Source organism: Sminthopsis crassicaudata, chromosome 1 (genome assembly GCF_048593235.1).
Source record: "Sminthopsis crassicaudata isolate SCR6 chromosome 1, ASM4859323v1, whole genome shotgun sequence".
NCBI lineage: Eukaryota > Metazoa > Chordata > Mammalia > Dasyuromorphia > Dasyuridae > Sminthopsis > Sminthopsis crassicaudata.
The window spans coordinates 572343579-572367150 of NC_133617.1; the positions used below are offsets into that span (position 1 = coordinate 572343579).

The 23572-nt window shown below is 33.7% G+C and overlaps 1 protein-coding gene across 10 annotated transcripts in view; it reads right to left on the reverse strand.

Annotated features, from left to right (window-relative positions):
* Nucleotides 1-23572, reverse strand: part of XRCC4 (X-ray repair cross complementing 4) — a 365806-nt gene that overhangs the window by 116929 nt on the left and 225305 nt on the right. Inside the window, exon 7 of one of the 10 annotated variants that reach the window (XM_074282160.1) lies at nt 21258-22881. The exons of the other annotated variants lie outside the window; for them this stretch is intronic. Within the exon in view, the coding sequence (XP_074138261.1) occupies nt 22850-22881 (32 nt within the window). The 3' untranslated portion in view covers nt 21258-22849. Of the gene's footprint in view, nt 1-21257; nt 22882-23572 lie in introns of those variants that run through there. 10 annotated transcript variants of the gene reach the window in all.

A 23572-nucleotide genomic window follows, 5' to 3' on the forward strand; every position in this document is an offset into this window, starting at 1 on the left:
TAGCATAGTGGCTCTGCAATGCTTATTCTCTCCTGTACCTTTTCTCCCCTTTCCTAAATGGACATAATTCAAAGTAAAAAAAATGTTGGATAGGTTGTGAATCCAAAGTAAATATAAAGAGTTAGCAATAATTATCTAGGCTTTCTGAGTTTTCTAACTGCATATTTTTTTTATCTATTTAGAACTTTCCTGAGAAAATATTGTAGTTCTATGAATTTATTAGGAATCTTTAGATTCACTATTCCTAAATTGCTTTAAAATATTTTTCACTGTGCATGAATCAAATGTTTATCATATGTCAGAAATGGGACTTGAGCAGTTCATAAATTCTGGGTCAGATCTACACTTTACCTTTCTATCTAGACACTCCATAGATTGGAGGATTTGGTGTTGGGTTATTTTACTTGTTTATTTTTTACCCCCTATTATAGTATCATTTGCTAAGTGTAGTATTGCTGGCAAGTACAAATATCACAAACTCATATAAATATAATAATGTGCCCTGCTCAGCAACAACATAATGATTATTCATGCTCAAGTGCCATTTCTGACATATAATAATCATTTGACTCTGAGTAAGTCACTAAAGCTTTTGATACTCTAGAAAAATCTCCAAGGCTATAAATTGCAAAGAAGGTGCCTACTTGTAAGTACTGGGATTTCCCTGTCACAATGACACCACAAGTCTAGTCTGTATCCTACTTTTATCAAGTTAACAATGATTTATGCTCAAAGTTTAGGCTAAAATGTTATTAATAACAAGAAAAGACATCTTCCAAAAATTGACATTAATCTAGGGTATAAACAAATACTATTGTAGAACTTAATCTGAATAGAGACCTAAAACTTTAATAGGAAAAACAAATATGTAATATAAAACTCCATATTTCTTCCCCAAAGCTAACCCTCTTCACAATTTCCCTGTTTCTATTGGGGGCATTACCATTTTTCCAGTTACTTAAGCTTATGACCTTTAGTCACTTAATACTACTCCCTGTCCTTCATCCCTTCTAGTCAATCAATCACCAACTCTTGTATTTCCTCTTTCTCAACATCTTTTGCATTGGACTTCTTTCTACTCACAAGCAACCACATAGCTGCTCTAAGCCTAAATGCTTAAATGGCTCACTCATAGGTTGAATTCCCATGAGCTATTCCTTTAATGACAATAATAATAATAATAACAAAAAATTAGAGATTTCCTAGATAAATGCAGTTTAAAAAGCAGGGATAAAAAGTGTATATGCAAAGCAAAACAGGTAAAAAGTTTCTTGTAAGGAAAATAAAATGGGCAAGGAGATTCCCTTGGCTTTCATAAGCTCTCAATCTGCTTTTCTAGATTTATTCTACATTACTCCTTTTCTTGCACTTTGTGGGCTGTATTGACACTACCACTAGATAGGGAGAGGGACCTGAAAAGCCTGTAATAGGTGAAACTAGGAAATATTTCCTAAAGGATATAAAATGGGTATTGAGCTAGAATTATATCTTTCTGTCATAATTTAAATATTTCTGGCTTAGGGATATAATGGGTTCACAACAAATCATTTTTCCAATCCTTTTAAGGATGATGGGTAAACCCTCAGTTTTCACTTATGAGTTTAATTTTTCACTTAAGAGTTTAGTCCTTCTCTACCAAATGCTAATTACACAAAAGACCATCACACAAAGCAAATTTTCAGTAAATCTATTTATCCAAGCAAAATAGCAAATAAAAATCAGAATTTTCCCACCACTGACAGACTAACTGTGTGATCTTAGGCAAATAAGTTATTTAACTTCTTAGCACTTTAGATAGCTCTTTAAAATCCTAAGTGGCAGAGAAGGTGCTGATCTTACCTGTACTGGTAGAAGTTCCTTACCAGGAATCCCAATGAATTGATAGATTCAGTCCTTATTCTATAATAATTATGCAATTCTACTTTTATTAATTCCCTTTGTCATTCCAATGGTGGTTATTTCAAACCTCTGTAACTCTCCATAAGTTATCAACTGAACTCCCAATGCCTATACTTAAAGCACTGATAACCTTCTTGTTCATTGAGATGACTGAAACCACCCAAAAAATTCCCTCAACTCCCCTACTCCAATCCTCAAAGTTTTTCAGCAGCATCATATACAATCACAGAGGAAAAAGTATTCCAATTTATCAGTACATACATGTTATATTGAACTTTATTTTCCCTCAGAAGAAGGTTTCTAGCAATCATTAATCAATTGTCTTAGTCAATCAACAGTCATTTTATTGATATCTATTCTCTCTATTGCAGCCCCAATCCTTTTCTATCAATATTCTGAAAATTTACCATATAAATACTTGTTTCCTAACCACCCACTCACTTTTCCCTCAAAAATCACCAATAACTTAATTGTCAAATATTTGCCAAAAGCTGGTAAGACTTGAAGCTTTGCTTTCCAGATTCAATATTTTAATATTTTTTTCTTTTCTTTTTTCTTTTTTTCTTTTTTTTTTTTCCTGAAGCAATCTGAGTTAAATGGCTTGTCCAGAGTCACACAACTAGGAAGTATTAAGTCTCTGATACCAGATTTGAACTCAGGTCCTCCTGAATTCAGGGCTGGTGCTCTATCTACTGCACCACCTAGCTGCCCCAATCTTTTAATATTTCTAAAATTACTCTCCCTAAGATTAAAAATTACCACCTTGATGGTCAAAACAGGTTTGATTGTTTTTTACAGTCTTTTATCACCTTGATTTCTCTGCAGCAGTGATGCCAAATATCCCCTTCTATGAGATAGGATTCTAATCTTCAGAGATAATACTTTGTATTTCTCTTCCTACATTACTAATCATGACTTCTCTGGCTCCTTGACCTTTTTCAGATCCTTTATGATAATTGTAATTTAATGTTCTTTCCTTAGTCCCCTTCTGTCCTTCTTTTCTTTGGCAGCCTCATTCACAGAATGTCAGGGCTGGAAGAGACCTTAGTAGTCAGCTCATTGCTCTAGCAGCACAAAATCTATCTGGATCCTAAATCTGTTTTCTGACATATTGGCACTCCCTAGGTTTTGCATCATATGCCAATTTTGATAAGCCTTTCATCTCTTCTTTTATCAAAGTTATTGATGAACTTGATGAAGAGCACAGGGCCAAGTAAAACTCCCAAGGGCTTTCCATTGGTTTTCTTACAAAATCATATGATCAAAGATTTTTAGTTACAAGGTCCCCTTAAGCTATAACTAGAATGATTCATTTCATAATATCTGATTTGTGGCTTCTATGATTCTCTCTCTTTCTCTCCTTTTTTTAAACAAATTCTATTTTTTATTTATATACTTTATTAAAAAAAAAAACCTAATTAAAAAAAAAAAAAAAGAAAAGCAGAAAGGAAAACAAAATGAAACAGAACATTGTCATGTGTCCAGCAGAACATCAGGGAGGTTTCAAATATATATAACAATAAATTACCAATTCAAGAAAGATATAAAATACTAGAAGAAATTATATTCCTGAGCATCCATTTTTTCTTTACTTCCTTGTAGGTTGTTTGTGTTTTCTGCTGTGAACATTTTTACTTTTTTCTTTTTTTCCCTTTTATCCCCCCACCTTCTCTAAGCAGGTTATAGTTAAGCAAGGATATAGTTATGTACTTATATATATAGATACACACATACACACTCACACACACACACACACACATACACACACACACACACTCACACACACATACACACACACACACACACACACACTCACACACACACTCACACACACACACACACACACACACACACACACACACACACACACACACACACTCACACACACACACACATCCTACTTTCTCCCCCGTCTTTCCTATACCTGCTAACTCTTCCCTTAAATTCAGCTCCTTTACTTGCCTTGTTATTACTTAACCTCTCCCCACCCAAGATCCCTCCCTTGTTGTCTTCTCCCAACCTTTACTCCCCCCTCTGCCTTGCCCTTACCCCTTATCTTATTATAGATTTTGGAAGATGCTATACCCTTCATGATGTATATGTATCTAACCTGTGTCAATAGGTTTTCAGAACCACAAGCCTTCCTCCCACACCAAGGTCTTTCTATCTGTTCTTCCTCAGCCCATTTTGCACAACATAATTACTAATTTTACTTAAACTCTGCCCCAATAACCAATGCTCTCTAGTTGGCAATATCAATCTTAAACATATGGTATACATTTTCATATCCGTGCTAAGTTCCTTCAAATTGATCTTCGATATTGGCTCTTATATGTTAAATTTCCTATTGAGTTTAGGTTTGGTTGAAAGAAAGTCCTGAAAATCTGTAATTTCATTAAATGTCCTTTTTAATTTTTCATTTAATATTATGGATAATTTTGCTGGATATGACATTTTTGGCCACAAATCTAGTTTTTTTAATTGCCAATATATATGATTCCAAGACCTGCTGATAAGTCCTATACAATTCTAATTGTAGAATTGTTTTTTTTTTTAATATTTTTCTTGTAAAAATTTTTTTGACCTGTGGGTTTCAAAATTTGACAATTATGCTACTATGTGTTTTCCACAAAGGAGCTCTTTGAGGTGGTGATTGGTGGACTTTTTTTCTACTTATACTTTCCCCTCATAGTGTATCATTCCAGGACAATTTTCTTGGATGATTTTTGCATTTTTGTGTCAAGGTTCTTAGCTTTCTGGTAGTCCAATTATCCTGTTATTTTCTCTTTGTGATCTGTTCTCCAGTTCTGTTGTTTTTCTTATTCTGCTCTATTCATTCTTTACAATGTTTTATTCTTTGTCTCATACTTTCACTGGCTTTCCTTTGCCCAATTCTAATTTTCAAAGATTTCTTTTCATCTTTAAAACTGTATTTTCTTTTCTAATTGGTTACCTTTTCCATAAAGTTCTTATATCTTTTTATTTATTTCTTTTAATTTTTTAAGAAAAGTTTTTCTTCAATGTCTCTCATTTGATTTTTAAATTCTTTTTTGAGCTTTTCTATAAATTTTCTCTGGGCAGGAAGCCACTGAACATTACTCTTTGGGGTAGAAGAAGCTCTTTTTATTTCAGCATCCTCCTTTGAAATTGAACTCTGGTCTTTCCTGCTCCCAAAGTAAATTTCTCTCGTTGGGTTCTTCCTTCTTAGATGGTTCATTTTTTTTTTTAAATGTGTACTTCTAATTGTGGGGTGGGAGCATGGTGGCTCTAGCTCTACTTCAGTTCTTCCCTCTGACCCAGAACCCCAAACCAAGAGCTCCATTTCTTGAAAGTGCCAGCTGTGTCTTTCCCCCATTACCTCTGCACTCACTTGGTGCTATTTCCTTTTCACCCAGCAGCACAGCTGGGCCTGGCTTTCTTAAACAGTCAAGGTTCACTCAGTCTTTCTGGAATAAAGCTAGCTGGAGTAATGTATAGAGCACTAGGAGGATCTGAGTTCAAATTTGACCTCAGATACTTAACACTTCCTAGCTGTATGACCCTAGGCAAGTCACTTAGTCACTTAATTCCAATTGCCTAAAATAAATAACCTCTCAACTTCACACATAGTTCAGGAGGTGAAAGTTCCTGTACTTGCTCCTATGGCTCCAGAAACACCCAAATCACCTTAGGGGTCACACTTGATGTTTCTGTAGAGCTAACCTGGAGGTGTTTGTACTTCACATTGGTTAATCCCCAGCCTGGGGTCTTTCTTCAGATCTTGTGTGGTTTTACCTGGAAGACCCCTGTTCTCCCCCAAGTTCTTTTGATTTTTCACCAGTCTATGTTTGCCCTGAACTGCAAATTTGTTCTGTTTGTGGGGGAAATCTGGAAAGCTTGAAATTTATTGATCTATTCTGCCATCTTCCCAGAATCCTCCTCTTCTATGATTCTTGGAGGTTATGAAATATATCCATTGACGACTAATGGCTATTCTTATAAAGCAATACATAAATGCCAGCTACAATTATTTTTATTCAACTCATGCTGATCCATATAATTCCACTCTTATACAATCACAGAATCAGAGACTTATAGCAGGAAAAGTTCTTGGACATCATCTTAGTCCAGTCACCTCATTTCAAAGATGAGAAAATCAAGCCTCAGAGAAGCTACATTATTTGCCCTATTTCACACAAGCTCTAGGGGCAGAGCTAGAATGAAAAAAATCAGTTCTTTGGGCTCTATCTTTAGCAATTTTTTCACTGCATCCAATATGTCTACTCTCTTCTACACTTTGCCCAATTCTTAGTAAACTATATTTATAAACAGAATATACAGAATCCTTTTGATTCACCAATCTATTAATTATGTCAAAATAGGGAATGAGGTTTGTTATGACTTTTTCTTGTAGTCATTCTGGCTTTTAGTTATCTTTGCTTTTCTTTCTAAATGCTCACAAACTCACTGCTCTAACAAAATAATCTAGAAATTTTGCCAGGAATTGGAGACATTCATTGGCTTTTATATCTATTCCCTCACAAGAATTAGATTACTCTTTGTATACAGCTGATTTCCAAATTTTTATCTCTAGTCCTTCCCTCTTTATTGAATTTGAACTTTGTGTCTTCTACTACTATTGAAGGGTTCCTTAAACTTTTAAGTTCCATGATCCATTTCATAGCATCTGATTTGGTGCTTTAAAAATCCTAATTATGTGTATAATCATGTCTTTGCTCCTTAGGATTTTGTTATTGTCTGTGCTATTCTGTCTCACACCTTGGGCAATGTAAATGAACTGATATATTGCTTACTAGAAAATATAAAAATACACATATACAACATATGCATATGCATAAATATACAATTACATTAATATTTAAGACTTTTCTCCCCTTGCTCCTGGAAATTTATTTCCCCTCCCCTATATTATCTGAGCTAATATTCATATGAAGAATCTAGAGGGGAAAATCCATGAACACTTTCATAAGAACTTTGATCTTCACTTGGGAGTATAACCTAAGGTCATCTTCTAGCTCTAGCTAGATAATTTGAGAGACCACCTCCCTGCCAAGTCCCATGTCCAGGGTAATAGGCTTTTATACTATATGCCTTGATGTTTATTTTACTTTGCTTTCATCACTTAAACCAGAAGCACTAGTCTCTCCTATTTTCTCAATTTTAATTTCATAGATAAGTACACACACAGTCCCATGGCACCTGGGATCAAAGATAAGCTTCTTTGATCACATCCCTCCTGTTCAACCTTGATTAAAATGGTAAACATTCTATTTCATCTCTTCCCCTTCAATAAGTTACTATACTCAAAAGATCCCAAAATGTAGAAATGGAAGAAGAGGTAGCAGATAATATCCTGTTCTCACTAATCACTATCCAGGAATCTCTGAAAAAGGAAGAAGCTTGTTCAAAATTAGTCAAAGGCAGTACTTTGTATGCAAAAAGAGAGAAAGCTAAGAATCCATCTTTGGATTTGGCACACTATCAACACAATATGCACACAGATTTGGAGGGCTGAAACACCTATTTTTTTGTTTCTAGGCATCCTGAGTATTAAGTGGCATCAACAGAATATCCTTCATTAAATCACTTATGGAAATATGTCTTAGGTGTGGGCTTTTGAGCTTTCCCCCTCACCCCTTTAGAAAAGCCAAAATGAAGGAGTTCATTCAAAGAACTCCTCTATCTTAATAAACTTTAATTTAATAAACTACAGGACATCTCCATGTTGATGTTACACTGGCAGGTCAAACTCAGTATGTTCCTAATCAAATAGTTCTGTGTCTTCTCCAAAGTTTCTCCTCTTTCTGACTTCACGCCATTCCCTTCAGCTATCTTGTATTGGACTTCTGTCTTATACTTACCTATATGTGTACATACTATCTTCCTCAATGAAAGACAAGCTCCTTAAGGTTAAGGACTTTCTCAATTTTGCCTGTATCTCCAGTATAGTGCATGGCATCCAGAAGGTATGCCAGTAAGTGTGTTTCTTTTTTGGACTACTTGCAATATCTTCCTTCTAAATCTTCCTGCTTCTTATTTCCAGTTTTTTCAACATGGATTTTACATCACTGACTTCAATTTCTTCAACTCTAAAATGGGAATAATAAAACTTAATGAACCTAGTGTAGTGCTAAGGATGTAAGAGAGATTATATTATTCCCTCTTTATTATGTCTTATCCCTGATCAAAACTTTCTTATCCTTGTCTATTCATTTGACTATATTATACAAAAAATTTCAAGAATAGGCTTTGTGAGTCTGTTCCTATTGGTAACATGGGAATGATAACATTTGTAGCACATTTCACAGTATTGTTGTGAGGAAAACTTCATTAAAGTTTAAAAAGGCTATTGAATGTTTTTATTTTTTATTGAGTAAAATTCCAATATTTTAGCCTATTAATTCCATCTTGTGTCACCTTTGCCTTCCAGCTTTCTCCCTTTTCTTGCTTGTTTCATGCTATTCTTCAGCCAAAATGACTATTCTCTATCACCTAATTATATCCATTACTTTCCTATCTGCATGTCTTTGCTCATGATGATTTTTATACCAGGAATTTTTTTTTATTTTTTATTTAGAATTTTTTTCACAGTATATATGCATGAGTAATTTTTTAAAATAATATTATCCCTTGTATTCATTTTTCCAAATTATTCTCCCCCTCCCTCCATTCCCTCCCCCCAATGACAGGCAATCCCATACATTTTACATGTGTTACAATAAAACCTAGATACAATATATGTGTTATACCAGGAATTCTTTTCCTCCAATTTTGCTGAATCCCTGCTTCCCTCAAATACTGACTCAGATGGTACTTCCTATACGAAACATTCCCAGAACTTTCCTCATAATCTTCTCTTGACTTTCTGAGACACTCTGTCATTTCCCTTTCAAATTCACTTAATACATAGTAATTCACATGAAGGCTGGCTCCAGTGAGTGGTCAAGCCATTATTTTACTCTCTAGGCTCACTTTTATTTGAATATTAATATTCCTGCCAGCATAAGACTTCATGGAACTGGTTTATTTGCCACCTGACCAAAGTGTACATGAGGAAGAGAAGGTCCTTGATGTGTTATCAAGGTTTACTTAAATCCTGATTATCTACTTGTATACTGAATAGTGGCCTAATAGCAATTTATTTACTTAAATAATGTAAATAAAGTAAAGTAAATAAATTTACTTAAACTATGAAAATTGCCTTTCTGGATTTAACATATAATTATATATTTTCCACATATGAATATATGACATAAATTTATTATAATATGATTAATAATAATTAAATTACTAGAATTAACATTCTGTATCACAAATTCTATTAACTGGCCTATATAAAGAAGATGTTTCTATTCTTATTTTTGCTCAATTAATAAAAAGCTACTTGCTCTATAATGAAGAGAATTCTGTTCCTCTTAATTATTCCTCTCTTCAAATAAAGCCTGAGAAGGCTAATATCCTGGCTCTGATAAACTACTTGGTATCATTATCCTAATGATGCCAATATAAGAATATTTTTGCAAACTGAGTAGCATATGACTGCACTGAATAATCCATGTCTCTAAGCTTCAACATTTGTTCTCAAACTACTTAATGAGTTTGTGTTAAATGGTACAAGATTTTACATGGACTAATAGTACAATTTCTGGTCCTTGGATTTTTCAAAATTTAATGGTTAAGATAGAAAGTTTTATAAATGAATTTTCAAAGATCTTTAGGTTATATCCCATACTTTCCTTCCTTTGCTTTTACTCACATTATTCGCTACTATTACAGAAGCTTGTCTTAATCTTGTTTTTTGTTTTAGGATTTTGATAGCTGTTTTTCAATATAATTGGTTTCCTTTGCAATACTTTTTTTTTTTTTTTTAATGCATTTAAAGCCATTATTCAGAGGAGGGACTCAAGAGCTTTGCTAAAATGATTATCAGAGAGGTCCATAGCACAAAACAGGCTAAGGAGTCTCAGCTTGCAGGAGCTACCTCAAATACTACTTTCACTATGAAATCTCTTTAAGTGCCTCTTTTCAAAAATTATTTTTCTTTAGACAGATCTTGATAGTACCTTGTTTATAGTTTTCTTATGCATTTATCATGTTTCAACTTGTACTCTATTATAAGTATTTGTGTATGGGTTATATCGATCTCCTAGAAGACAAGCCTCTTGAGGGCAGTATCATAAATCCATAGGGTAAATTACTCATTGACCACAAATTCGGTATATAGTAGGCTATAAAAGCTGATATAAAAATAAATTTGGTCTTTGCACAATAATGAATGTTATCTATCTCTTGCTGTTTTTAGATTACAAATTATTTCTTAAAACTGATTAATATAATTTTTGATTGAAATATTTTATAGAAGCATAGAAGTTTAAGCTGTTTTAAAAAATCTTTGAACATAGTCTCCTGGAAAGTAAAAAAAAAAAAAATAATGAGAAACAAATGTTTTCTTTGGGGTAATGTCATATAAAATAGAGATTTAAACCAGGTTGACCTACAGATGAAAGGACTATTATTTTGCAAGGAAAGTCATTAAACACACCTTACTGCACATTGTAAAGTCCACTAGCAAAGGGAATTGTGACTCACTTTAGATATTACGAAATGACTAATTCAGGGAAGTTAGTCTCAGACATAGTTTACAATCAATCACAGTCAATGTAATCTGTGAGTAAGTGGTACACTGGCCAAAGCAAAGGGAATGAATAGAGTCCTTTAGAGCTCATTTGGACATCACACAATGCTTAAATAAGTGTTATGATGAAGCTTGATGAAAAACAACCAGCATGAACCACACTTTATTCTTCAGAAATAGGTAAGAAATTGTGCCAAATGAAAGTCACAACTGATGGGCTCTGTTTAGCAATGTGACTGGGCATAAAATAAACTGTTATACAGTCCTGATTTCATGCCAGTAGAGACATGATCAGGTAATTACTACAGAGTCAAAATCTGTAAACAAGGTGAATTAGTACTTAAACACAATGACAAGTACTATGAGTTTTAAGGAAAAATCTGATTGAAGCTGTATTTACCTTCAGCCTATTGTAAATCTATTCAAGCCACAAGGAATGAAGTGGCATTAATGGTATCAATAGCAAAAAGAATTAAGAGAGTTAATTTCATTTTTAAGAAAGAATCCCGCCCCTTTGATTCTTTATTGGCAAATTGAATTTACTGAACTTGAGGTAATTTTGGAAAGGTCAGAGACATGAATATCTCATTGAAAAGATAATAGTGAATACAATTCATTCACATACAAAGCACTTTAAGATTTACAAATTATTTTTGGAAGAGAGGATTGTGACCATACTGGCATGCACATATTTTATCATGTACATAACTTCAAACTCAAACAACATGCATTTATCAAGCACCTTTTGTGTGTGTGTATTTACAGTGGAAAGAGGACCGGTGGACTTAGGGTCAAGAAACTCCAATTTGGATACAGAGTGACTATGACTGTGGACAAAGTACTTCTTTGCACCCCATTTTCCTCATCTGAAAAAATGAGCTGAACTAAATAAGTTTGAAGTATCTTTTGAGTTCTAACACTGTAATTTTATATTATTATACCATTTACTCAGGTGAAAAATTATTGCATCAATTTCTCTACTTTAGAGAATAACAGTTTCGAGACATAATGGAATAAAGCCAAGGTAAGGGGAACACTTTCCCTTTCTGATAAAAATAATAAATAACATCACTTTGTAACAGCACCTTTGTCAAGAATTGTTGGGGAAAAATAAACAATCACATAGCTTTAACACAGAAAGTCACCAGATACAAACGGTATCAATATAAATCCAGTTATCATTTCTTGAATTGGAGTGATTTTTACAAACTCCAAATAGGTTTTTGATGGAAATAAGGACTTATGATATTTTTGTTATATAGAATGTAATACTTTTAGACACTTATGAAATGATGAGACATATTCCTTAAATACATTTTTTTTAACATAACTGGAAAACTACAAAGGTAGCCTGAGGTAGTGGATAGAGAGCTGGTCTTAAAGTCATGAAGATAAGTAAGGATTCAAGTCTATAGCTTTAAAACATGAGGACCATAAGACCATGGCAATAAAGTGATTGAATTTCTCAGTTCCCCAGGAAATCTTCTAAGACAATAAAGTACAGAAGAACTGGCAAACTATATCAATGTAGAGAACTGCCTTATCAGAAAACGATATTTACCTATCCTCTTGAAATATATGTCTGTTAATCTGTCATTTTCCATCCCAACCTCCCAAAGTATAATCAAAATTAAATAATAACTTAAACAACAAAATGATGTTCAGAGTTTATAATTGGATCATGCCAAAATAATAAAAATGAAAATTGAAGGAGATACTTTATAGAATGAGGCAAAAATAATAAAAACTTCATTTGGATAAACAAAATAACCTTGCATATTGATGGAAATAATATAAAAAGTAGTAAAAAAAAGACTCAAAATAAAGCAGTAATTATCAAAATTATTTGATGCTGATTAAAAATAGAATAGTAGAACAATTGAACAAACTATGCAAGGAAGAATTAGAAATAATAAAACTCCATAATAAAATATATGACAGACTTGAAAACAGAACTTCCCTAGGAAAGAATTCTATGTTTCCCAATAACTTCTGGTAAAACTGGAGAGAAGGTTATCTAAAATTAGGCTTAGGAAAAAGGAAAAAAAATTATGATCAAATAAGAAACAGGGAGCATTGCTAGATGTTATGTGGACAATTTTGATTATATTAAATAAAAAGATTTTTCATAAACAAAAAAAATTAACAGAGTAAAAGGAAAACAAAAACTAGAAATAATTTTATAGCAAGTATCTCTAATAAATGTCTGTTTTCTCAAACAGATAAAGAATGGAATCAAAGAATATATTTAATTGTAAATTCTATGCTTCTCTTACATGGACTCTTCTAGCTTCCTCAAACATTATTATTCCTACTATCATCCTTTTATTTCAAATAAAGTCAACTTTAACTTAATTCTCTTCTGTGATATGCCTCTTTTCCTGAAATGATCTTTCTTATAAAGGGCCCTCTGTATTTTGTTGCCATTTTAAAAAAAATTTTTTAAACTTTTGGCTGTTTCACATAGTCAACTTCAAAGAGTCAATTTCAAGGAAACAAAAAATACCTTTGAGTAAGAACTGTGACACTTAACTAGTTAGAAGAATATGGCAAAGGACCTGCAAGGTTCCAGTCTCCTCATCTGTACAATTAGGAAGTTGAATTAGATGATCTTTAAAACTGCCTCTGTCATTTGTAACTTATGAATCTATAAAAATAAGAACCAGGGAAGTAGGAGAAAGATTAATATTGTATAATACACTAAATCCTTTCATAAAATAAATGAAATAAGAGCTACGAATTGCTAGAAATAATAGTACCTGGCATAATGCATAATATATAACTTAAAATATGATCTAGATGTTGGATATATAACTGAACTGAATGGATTAACTTTTCCCAAATAATTTCCTAATAGTCACTTAAATCCATTCAAAATCATCATGTGATCTGATAATCTTTACTCAATCTTCTATTTCAAATGGTAACTATAATACTTTATCCAACTATAAATTCTTTCTATTATTGAAAATACATATGATTTTTAAAGAAGGGTTTAGATTTCTAGGCAATAAATAGGCTTAAAAAAAGAAAATGTCAGGGAGTTATCCCTAATCTTTAAATATATAGGAAAAAAAGTCAGTTCCTTTAAAATTGTTCTTTAGTGACAAAAATACTAACCTGACAAAGTTAGGAATTATATGAACACAACTACAAAACACTTTCCACACAAATAAAGTCAAAATAAAATCAAATAAAGTCAAATCTAATAAACTGGAAAAATATCAAGTTCTCATAAATAGGCTAAGTGAATATAATAAAAATGACAATACTACCTAAATTAATCTACTCGTTTAGTGCCATACCAAACTCCAAGAAATTATTTTACAGATCTAGGAAAAATAATAACAAAGTTCACCTGGAAAAACAAAAAGTCAAGAATTTCAAGGTAACTAATGAAAAAAAAATGCCAATGAAGGTGGCCTAGCTGTGCCAGACCTAAAACTATATTATAAAGCAGTGGTCATCAAAACCATTTGGTACTGGCTAAGAAATAGTAGTTGATTAGTGAAATAGATTAGGTTCACAAGACAGAATAGTCAATGACTATAGTAATCTAGTGTTTGACAAACCAAAGACCCCAGTTTTTGGGATGAGAATTCATTATTTGACAAAAACTGCTGGGAAATTTGGAAACTAGTATGTCAGAAACTAGGCATTGACCCACACCTAAGATCGTATAACATGATGAGGTCAAAATAGGTTCATAATTTAGACATAAAGAGTGATATTATAAGCAAAATTAGAAGAATAAAGGATAGTTTACCCCTAGTCTGTGAAGAAGAAATGAATTTGTGACCAAAGAAGAATTGGAGGTCATTATTGAACACAAAATAGGTAATTTAGATTATATTAACTTAAAAAGTTTTTATACAAATAAAACTAATGCAGACAAGATTAGAAAGGAAGCAATATATTAACTGAGAAAACATTTTTACATTCAAGGGTTCTGTAAAAGGCTTCATTTCTAAAGTAGAGAATTGATTCAAATGTATAAGAATGTAAGCCATTCTCAAACTGATAAATAATCAAAAGATATGAACATAATTTTCAGATGAAGAAGTTGAAACCATTTCTAGTCCTATGAGAAGGTGTTCCAAATCATTATTAATCAGAGAAATGCAAGTTAATACAACTCTGAGATACCACTATATATCTCTCAGATGACAGGAAAAGGTAATGACGAATGTTGGAGAGGATATGGGAAAAGTGGGACACTAATACATTGTTGATAAGAGTTGTGAATGGATCTAGCCACTCTGTAGAGCAATTTGGAACTATGTGCAAAGGGCTATCAAAATGTGCATACACTTTGATCCAGCAGTATTTCTACTGGGCTTATATCCCAAACAGATCTTAAAGGAAGGAAAGGGACCCATGTGTGCAAAAATATTTGTGGCAGCCCTTTTTGTAGCGGTAAGAAACTGGAAATGAGTGGATGCCCATCAGATGGAGAATGACTGAAAAAATTATGGTATATGAATGTTATGGAATATTATTATTCTAAAAGAAACGATCAATAGGATGATTTTAGAAAGGCCTGGAAGACTTACATGAACTGATGCTAAGTGAAATGAGCAAAGCTAGAAGATCATACACAGCAACAGCAAGATTATATGATGATCAATTCTGATAGACTTGACTCTTCAACAATGAGATGATTCAAACCAGTTCCTGCTGAGATTCTTACAAGGTGCTAAGTCACTGGAATGGATAGAGACAATAATTATCTAATTTATCATGGTTCAGTATGATTGATCTGATCCTTCAAGGAGATGTTATGGACCAGAACTTGAAACAAAGTACTGAGTGGAATTGAGGAGACAATGGTTAAATCTAATTTAGCACTGATTTAATCCTACAACAAATAATGGTTTCCTAGTGATGAAATGACTGGTGTGTACTCAGTGGGCAGCATATAAGCAAGAAGCTCTCAGGGCCAAAGAGGACTATGGGAGGACTTAGGGAAATTCAGAGTCAAGATTCATTCCAACTTCCACCTTTGTGCTGGTTGGAGACATTGGGAGGACGAGAGACTGAAGCTGGCTGGAGAGATTTGGAGGGAACTCTTGGAACCAAGGAGAGAGATAGGCTTCTATTAAAGCTAACCGGGCCCAGGAAAAGATTCAGGACTTTGAAGGACACAATAAAGGATCTAGACTTTAACTCCTGATTGCATTTGGGATTACTGAACTGAATTAAAACTAAGGCTGCCTCCAGAAGCTCCCCAAGAAATCTGCTCCCAGAGAACGATTATAATTTAGAAAAAAAAAATTACAAGTTCCAATGATCTTGTGATAATGAGAACCATCTACAGCCAGAGGGAGGATTATGGGAACTGAGGGTGGATCACAACATAACATTTTCACTCTTTTTGTTGTTGTTTGCTTGTATTTTATTTTCTTTCTCATTGTTTTTTTCCTTTTTGATTTGATTTTTTCTTGTGCAGCAAGAGAATTATATAACTATGTATGCATAGACTGGATTTAACATATATTTTTATCATATTTAACATATTTTGGATTACTTGTCATCTAGGGGAAAGTGTGGAAGAAGAATGGGGAAATTGGAACACAAGATTTTGCAAGGGTTAAGTGAAACATTATCCCTGAGTATGTTTTGAAAATAAAAAGCTTAATAAAAAATTTTTTAAAAATAACAAAAATACTAACCTGATCTGACCTACTTGTGGTGACTTAAGCCTTTAAATAATTTTTTTACTTTTTGTAGGATTGTGCCTTGGTAGTTCCATAAGGGTGGGATACTCCTCCATACTTTCTCAATCACAGTGATTCTTGTCTGTGTTTTCCAAAACCTTCTGCACAAAGTCCTAGTCAATGCCTTGGAGGCTTTCTTTTTGTTGATTTAATAGTTAAGTAGCAATCATGGTACTGTCTCTCACTCTCAATGCACGAATGACTAACACCCTATACCAGTTACACCCCCCCCAAAAAAAATACCATAACTGTACAAGATACATATAAAATAGGTTATAGAGTATATATATATGTGCATATATATATATGCATATACATATACGTATGTATATGTAAATGTATGTGTGCATAAACACATGTCACAATGTATTTTACACATATTAACATTTTTCACATGGAAGAAGGCACTGATAACATATACAGTTTGTTTATGTCTAACTTGCATCAGTCTATTATTCTTCAAATTATTTTTATTCTAGTTTGTCTTCAGAGATTTTTGTTCCATGGATCACAGCAACAAATTGAAGTGATCCAAATTTGTGGGTCCTACTTACTGCCCGTATGCCTAGAATTGGATAAATCTCCTGGGTTCCTGGTAAAGGTATATGTTGATCCACTTTATTTTAATTTTATGTTGATAGTTTGACCAATTTCTATAGAGTTGCTATGGATTTCCCTCAGGAGACTATTTGGTATTTTATAGCTCAGTGCTAGTAATGCAATTGTGTTTTTAAAATAGCATTTACTTTTTCAAATATATGCAAATAAAATTTTCAACATTCAGCTTTGCAATATCTTGTAATCTAAAATTTTCTTCCTCTTCCTCCTTTTATCTCCATCTTCAAGACAGCAAGCAATCCAATATAAGTTAAACATATGCAATTCTTCTAAACATATTTCATCATGCTGCACAAGAAAAATCAGAGCAAAAGGGGAGGGGGAGTTGGGAGGACACAAACAAGCAAACAAATAGCAGTCTCCATAGTTCTCTTTTTGGATGTGGCTGGCACTTTCCATTACAAGTTTGAATCACTGCATTTTGAAAAGAGCCAAGTCTATCAGAGCTGATCATTAAATAGTCTTGTTTTTACTGTGTACGGCATTCTCTTGGTTCTTGTCACTTCACTTAGCATCAGTTCAGGCTTTTCTAAAATTACCCTGCTCAGCATTGCTTATAGAACAATAATATTCAGTAACATGCATATACCATAACTTATTCAGTCATTCTCCAATTGATGGATACCCACTCAGTTTCTAGTTCCTTACTATGTCAAAAAGGGCTATCACATTTTTGCACATATGGGTCCTTTCCCCCTTTTTATTATCAATTTCGGATGCAGACTCAGTAGTGAGACTGCTGGGTCAAAGGATATTCACAGTTTAATAGCCCTTTGGGCATAGTTCAAAATTGCTTTTCAAAATGGTTGGATCAGTTCACAACTCCACCATCAATATATTAGTGTTCCAATTTTCCAACATCCCCTCCAATATTTATTATTATTTTTTCCTATCATCTTAGCCACTCTGAGAGGTATGAAGTGGTGTCTCAGGAGTTATCTTCAATATTCAATGTTATCTGTAAACAAAAAAACCTAGCAATCGGTAGAAGATTCTATTATTCTACTTTTTTTGGATTATGTTCAAGATACTTGTCCTTCCCTGCGAATCAAGTCATTATAGCTTTACTTAAAACATTGTCTTCCTACAGGTAATACTTTATCAGAAGATTCCTTGGTTCTCATAGGTTATCTTTTGTCTTATTTTGCTAAAGTCTAGCACTCCACAGATTCTAACCCAATGATAGGTGTATATCTTTTCCCACTTTTCTTCCCTGTTTAACTTTTTTCACTATAAAGTAAATCCCTTAAGGGCAGCAACTATAGGTATTTATATCCCAGAGTTTAGTGTAGTGCCTAGAGTATTTGTGGTGATTGTTTTATCGATTAGTCTTATCTAATATTTCCTAACTCCATTTGCCATTTCTTGCCAAAGGTAATTAATTGGTTTGCCATTTCCTTCTCTAGCCCATTTTGCAGATAAGTAAACTGAGGCAAATAGTGTTGTGACTTGTCTGGAGTCACATATCTAGTGTCTGAGGCCAGATTTGAATTCAGGAAGATGAGTTTTCCTCACACATCTAGCACTTTATCAATTGTACTACCTAGCTGCTTCAGTAACTAAGTTCTTTTAAGTGTAGTATGAAAGGAGCTTTCATATACAGAATTCTCACTTTCAAAAAATATTACTATAGTGAGATTTTAAAGAAATAACATTACTGCAAAATGCTATCCTAGAATAAGCATTGGGTATGTGAAATATATCAAAACAACCAGCATTTAAGTGCTTATTCCTAACTCTAATAAATTTATAATAACTTAATCATGCCTAAAATAATAATGGACACTGACAGACAACATGCTATCAGTTTTCCTTATGTATATTTAATCTCTGCTGCTGAATAGATCTGCAGCTGGTGGACTGCTTGAACTAGAGAGTCTTGAGCTGCAGTAGGGCAAGCTAATCATATGCTTGTGCTAAGCCCAATAACAATATGATGAGTTCTCCAGCAAAAGGAGAGTCACCAAATAACCTAATAAGAGACAAGCAAACCTACCTCTGAAAACAAAGTAGATCAAAACCACTATACTGATCAATAGTGGGATCCTATGCCATAACTGACTATTATATTTCTAATCTGGATGAATAGGATGATCTAGTCTCAAGAAAAGAAAGAAGAGAGAAGAAGAAAAGAGAAAAAAGAAGGGAAACAGAAGCAAAGGAAGGGGGGAAAAAGATGGAAACAAGGGGGAAGAAGGGAAAGAAATCAGCATCTATTTAAGTGTCTATTAAATACCAGGGATTGTAGTGAACATTGTACAAATATTTTCTTTATTTTTTTTTCTCTCAGATAAACCTTGGGAGTTAAATGCTATTATTATTAGTCCCTTTTTATGATTAACTCTCCTAACTTTGGCCAACTATTGATGAAATGTAGCTTAGTGAATATAAAAACTAAGTCAAAGAGTGGAAATGGTGTTCCACTTTCTAGCTATGGAAAACATAGTCAAAGCACATGTGCTTTGTATTGGTATAAGTGAAGAATACATAATACATATGTGTGTGTGTGTGTGTGTACAAATATATATATATATGTGTGTGTGTGTGTGTGTGTGTGTGTGTGTGTGTGTGGATTCTAAGAAGGTACTTATGCACTTAGTTCACACCTTTAAAGGAGTTCAAACCTTTAAAGGTGTGAACTAAGTGCATAAGTACCTTGTAAGAATCCTAACATCTCCCCCTTTCTTTTGATTTTTGGAGGAGTGTCTTAATGTCTCTGTTTCTCCTCTCTACTATTGCCTGACCTTGAGGATTAAAAGGTATGCCAGTGATGTGTAAAATCTTATACTGTGCACAAAAGTGTGCAAAATGTTTAGAAGCATATGCAGGTCCATTATTTGTTTTTATTGCTTGTGACACACCCACAATTGCAAATGCTTGTATAAGGAATTCAGTGACCACTCGGGCTGTCTCTTTTGCTGCTGGTATTGCAAATATGAATCCTGAAAAGGTATCTACCACAACGTGGATAAAAGACAGATGACCAAAAGATTTATAATGGGTCACATCCATTTGCCTGATTTCATTGGGCCTCAAACCAGGAGGGTTCTTCCCTGGAGGGAGCGTAGAAGCATGGAAAGGAAGGGAAGCTGTACAGCTTCTTACTATGTTCCTAGCTTCCTCTCTTGTTATTCCAAATTGTAAACATAAAGCTCAAGCAGCCTGATGATATTTACAATGAGATTCTTGGGCTTCCTGAAATAAAGGAGTACTGACTAACATAGTTAAAAGGCTATCTGCCTTTGAATTTCCATCAAAAACAGGATCTGGAAGTCCACTATGTGAGTGGACATGCAAGATATAAATCTTGCCTGAATGCTTTCTCACTTGCTCTTGAAGTTCCTTCAAGAGCTGATAAATATTAGAGGCTGCAAATTTTATTTGGGCTGTGGCAATTCTTTGTACCACACCTACTGAATAGGCTGAATCAGTAATTATATTTATGTCTCCTGGATAATAAGTAAGAGCTAGTATGATTGCAAATAATTCATTCTGCTGAGTAGACTGAAAAGGAGCTCTGATTACTCTCTTTATGGTTAAATTGTGAGAGTATACAGCACAAATATTTTCTTTGGAGGCGTCTGTAAAGATAGTTGGTCCTTTAAGAGGAACCTTAGAAAGCTTTTTTTCAAAAATCCATCGCCAATTATGTAGTAGCCAGGTTATCTTTAATGGAGATCCATGTGCAAAATTTAGAGCAGTGGCCAATAAAATTTGCCATTCTGGGATAGTTTCGCAGCATACATTAATTTGTGTGTTAGTATAGAATGTATATATTTTGTCAGGTCTTATCCCAGATAATTGTACTGATTGTTTAATGGCCTTTAATAAAATTCTAGCCACAAGCACTGGGTAAGGTGTAAGGTTTTGTTCTGGTTGTGCTGGGAGGTTCACCCACTCAATCACACTGTCTCTTTGATGAAGGCCTGCTGTGGGTACCTCTTTTGTAGCAAAAACTGATATTTCCAAGGGTTTTTGAGTGATTCTTTTAACCACATTGGATAAAGCCAGTTCAACTTCTCTCAAAGCCTCTTGCACTTCTTTTGTAAGCTGGTGTAGTGAGTTTAAAGCACTGTCTCCCCTTAAAATGTCATATAGCAGTTCAGTTGATTGGTAGTTAAGCCTAACACTGGATGCATCCATTGGATATCTCCTATTAATTTTTGGAAATCATTTAAGGTGTCCAACTTCTCTGTTCTTAAAGAAAGCTTTTGTATTGTGAGTGCCTTAGGATATACTTCATATCCTAAATATTGAAAAGGAGCTTGTGTGAACTTAAGTGTATAAGTACCCTGTAAGACTCCTAATACACACACACACACACACACACACACACACACACACACACACATATATATATATATGATTCATATCAACAAAATTTAAATGCCTCAGATATGTAATTCCTTTGTAGAAATAGTGTTTATTCATTTGAGAATTAAAAACTTTTGAAATACTGACAATATAATTATTTTGCCAAAAACAAATCTGAGAGAAACTCAAATGTTCAAATTATTAGACTTATAAAAAATGCATTTTAAAATAGGACCTCAAGAGAACACATAAAACTGAAGTCACTTTACTGGTAATTTTCATGAATTGTTCATCTCTATCTCCCACCCCCACAAACCCCGCTCAATCAGAAGCTATAAAGTTATTATTTTAAGTTTTCCAGGGAGATGGATAAAGAATAAAATGTCCCAGCCTTTCCAAAATATATATGAGTACAAGGTTAGAAACCTTGATCTGCAAAGAAGTGCTGACAACTTTTGCTTTCTGGAAGCTCTGAAAAAAAATATTGCTTACATCTTGGCTAACAAAAAAATCTAAATGAATCTTAGTTATTTCAGGGCAGGGGATAACAAATTTATAATGCCTCTAATTGGAAGCAGGAAACAAAACAAATTTAAAGGCTACAGAGATAGGGGAAAAAAAAGCCAACAGATGTAGATATCTCCTCAAAAAGTATACTATAAGCATTTTTTTTAAAATAATGCATTTAAAAGTAGAATTAATTTACATTTATTTAATACCTATCATTCTAAGCATTCACAATAAATCCTCACAATGAAGACTGGCTATAAATCATTTCACTCTTCCATACTTTTCCATGCTTCCATAATTTCATGCACACTCTTCATGCTTTTGAGCCTGACTAGAACAGTACCAACAATGGTGTTTTTATAAACATCTTTATTTCTCCTAACAGAACATTAATGTCACAAAGCTAAATCTTTCTCTTTCTGAATATGTACTTCTTAGTCTAAAAGCAAAAATGCTAGCATATTCTTTTCCAAAATGTGGGCCCCTTATATACCGAGTAGCTTATCTTAAACAAAAGCAACATAAGGAACATGAAACACATAAAACAAAATTATATGTAAAAAAAGGACTGTGTTCTTAAAAATTTGAGTACAAATTAAATTTATGTTTTCACTTTTGTGGAAAATGAAAATTTTGCCTATGATTGTTTTTACTCAATCTTAGAATCACAGAGCTGGAAGAAAATTAACAGATCAAATCCAACCTTCTTACTCAAAGAATAGCATAGTTTAAAATGTTATTATTCCTTATGCAAGTAATTCTGACTGAGAATCAACATGACAAACATTAGGAACTTTCATATGCATAGATTGTTTCTTGTAGGTGGGCTCTAATGGTTGTTTATTCAAAATGGAAAAACAAACAATCTCTTGAAGGCTGCACAGCAGCTTGGTCTGTTTGCAGTTGCTGGGTCCCAGTGTTCCCAGTGATGTCAGGGTGCCCAAGTCGGTGATTCCATTATGTCTACTTTTAGCATTCTTCATGGTGGCCCAACTTCAGCACTCCATATAGCAGCTGCTGAGCTACGCTGCTGTCATCCATCCTTTACACACATCCAGACCAACAGAATTAAGTTGCAGTGAGCATTGCTTCAATGCTGGTGGGCTGGCTGCACTCCAGGTCCTCATTGCTGGTAAGGCTGTCTAGGCTTTTGATGTTAAATATGAGTTATAGGTGGTGCTGATGAATCTGCTCAAGAAACCAGATGTAGTATTCATAAGCAGAGCTTGGTATCCTAGTAAAGAGCAGCCTACACTACAAGGTTTGAGACTGATGTTCAAACTGTTATTGCACTGATACTGTTCTCTGAATCAATTAGAGGGTGTAGTTCAATGGCACCAGTGAAAATTTTCAGCCATGCAAACAGGAGCCATTATACATTAAATCCAACAAGAATTCACCTATGTACCTCTGTAAGCAAGCCATTACGATAAATGGGTCTTCTTCAATATTATGCCAAATTCACAGACCCAGTGAATATGGAAACTAGTCTATAATCTCTTGTAGGTCACACTTTTAGAATATCATGTTCACTGTTACTTATCCATTTCTGAATTTCAAAACTTTTGCTTTTTTAAAAAAAATTAATGAGCCAAACAGAAAAATAATGCTGCAGTGTATTGAATGCTCCATACCTTTATTGAAGAAGAATAGATTATTATTGATTGCAAGAACATTCAAGGTCATCTTGGTTAACAATGTTCCCAGTATAAGAATCAATTCTGGAAGCCTAAGCTGTCTAACCTCTTCACAAATATTTTGGAATGTAATATACTATCTTAGAAGGGGGAAGGATAGATGAAAAAGGGAAGCAGGGATAAGTATTTATATAGTGCCTGCTATATGCCAGCCATTGGACTAAATGCTTTACAAATATCTT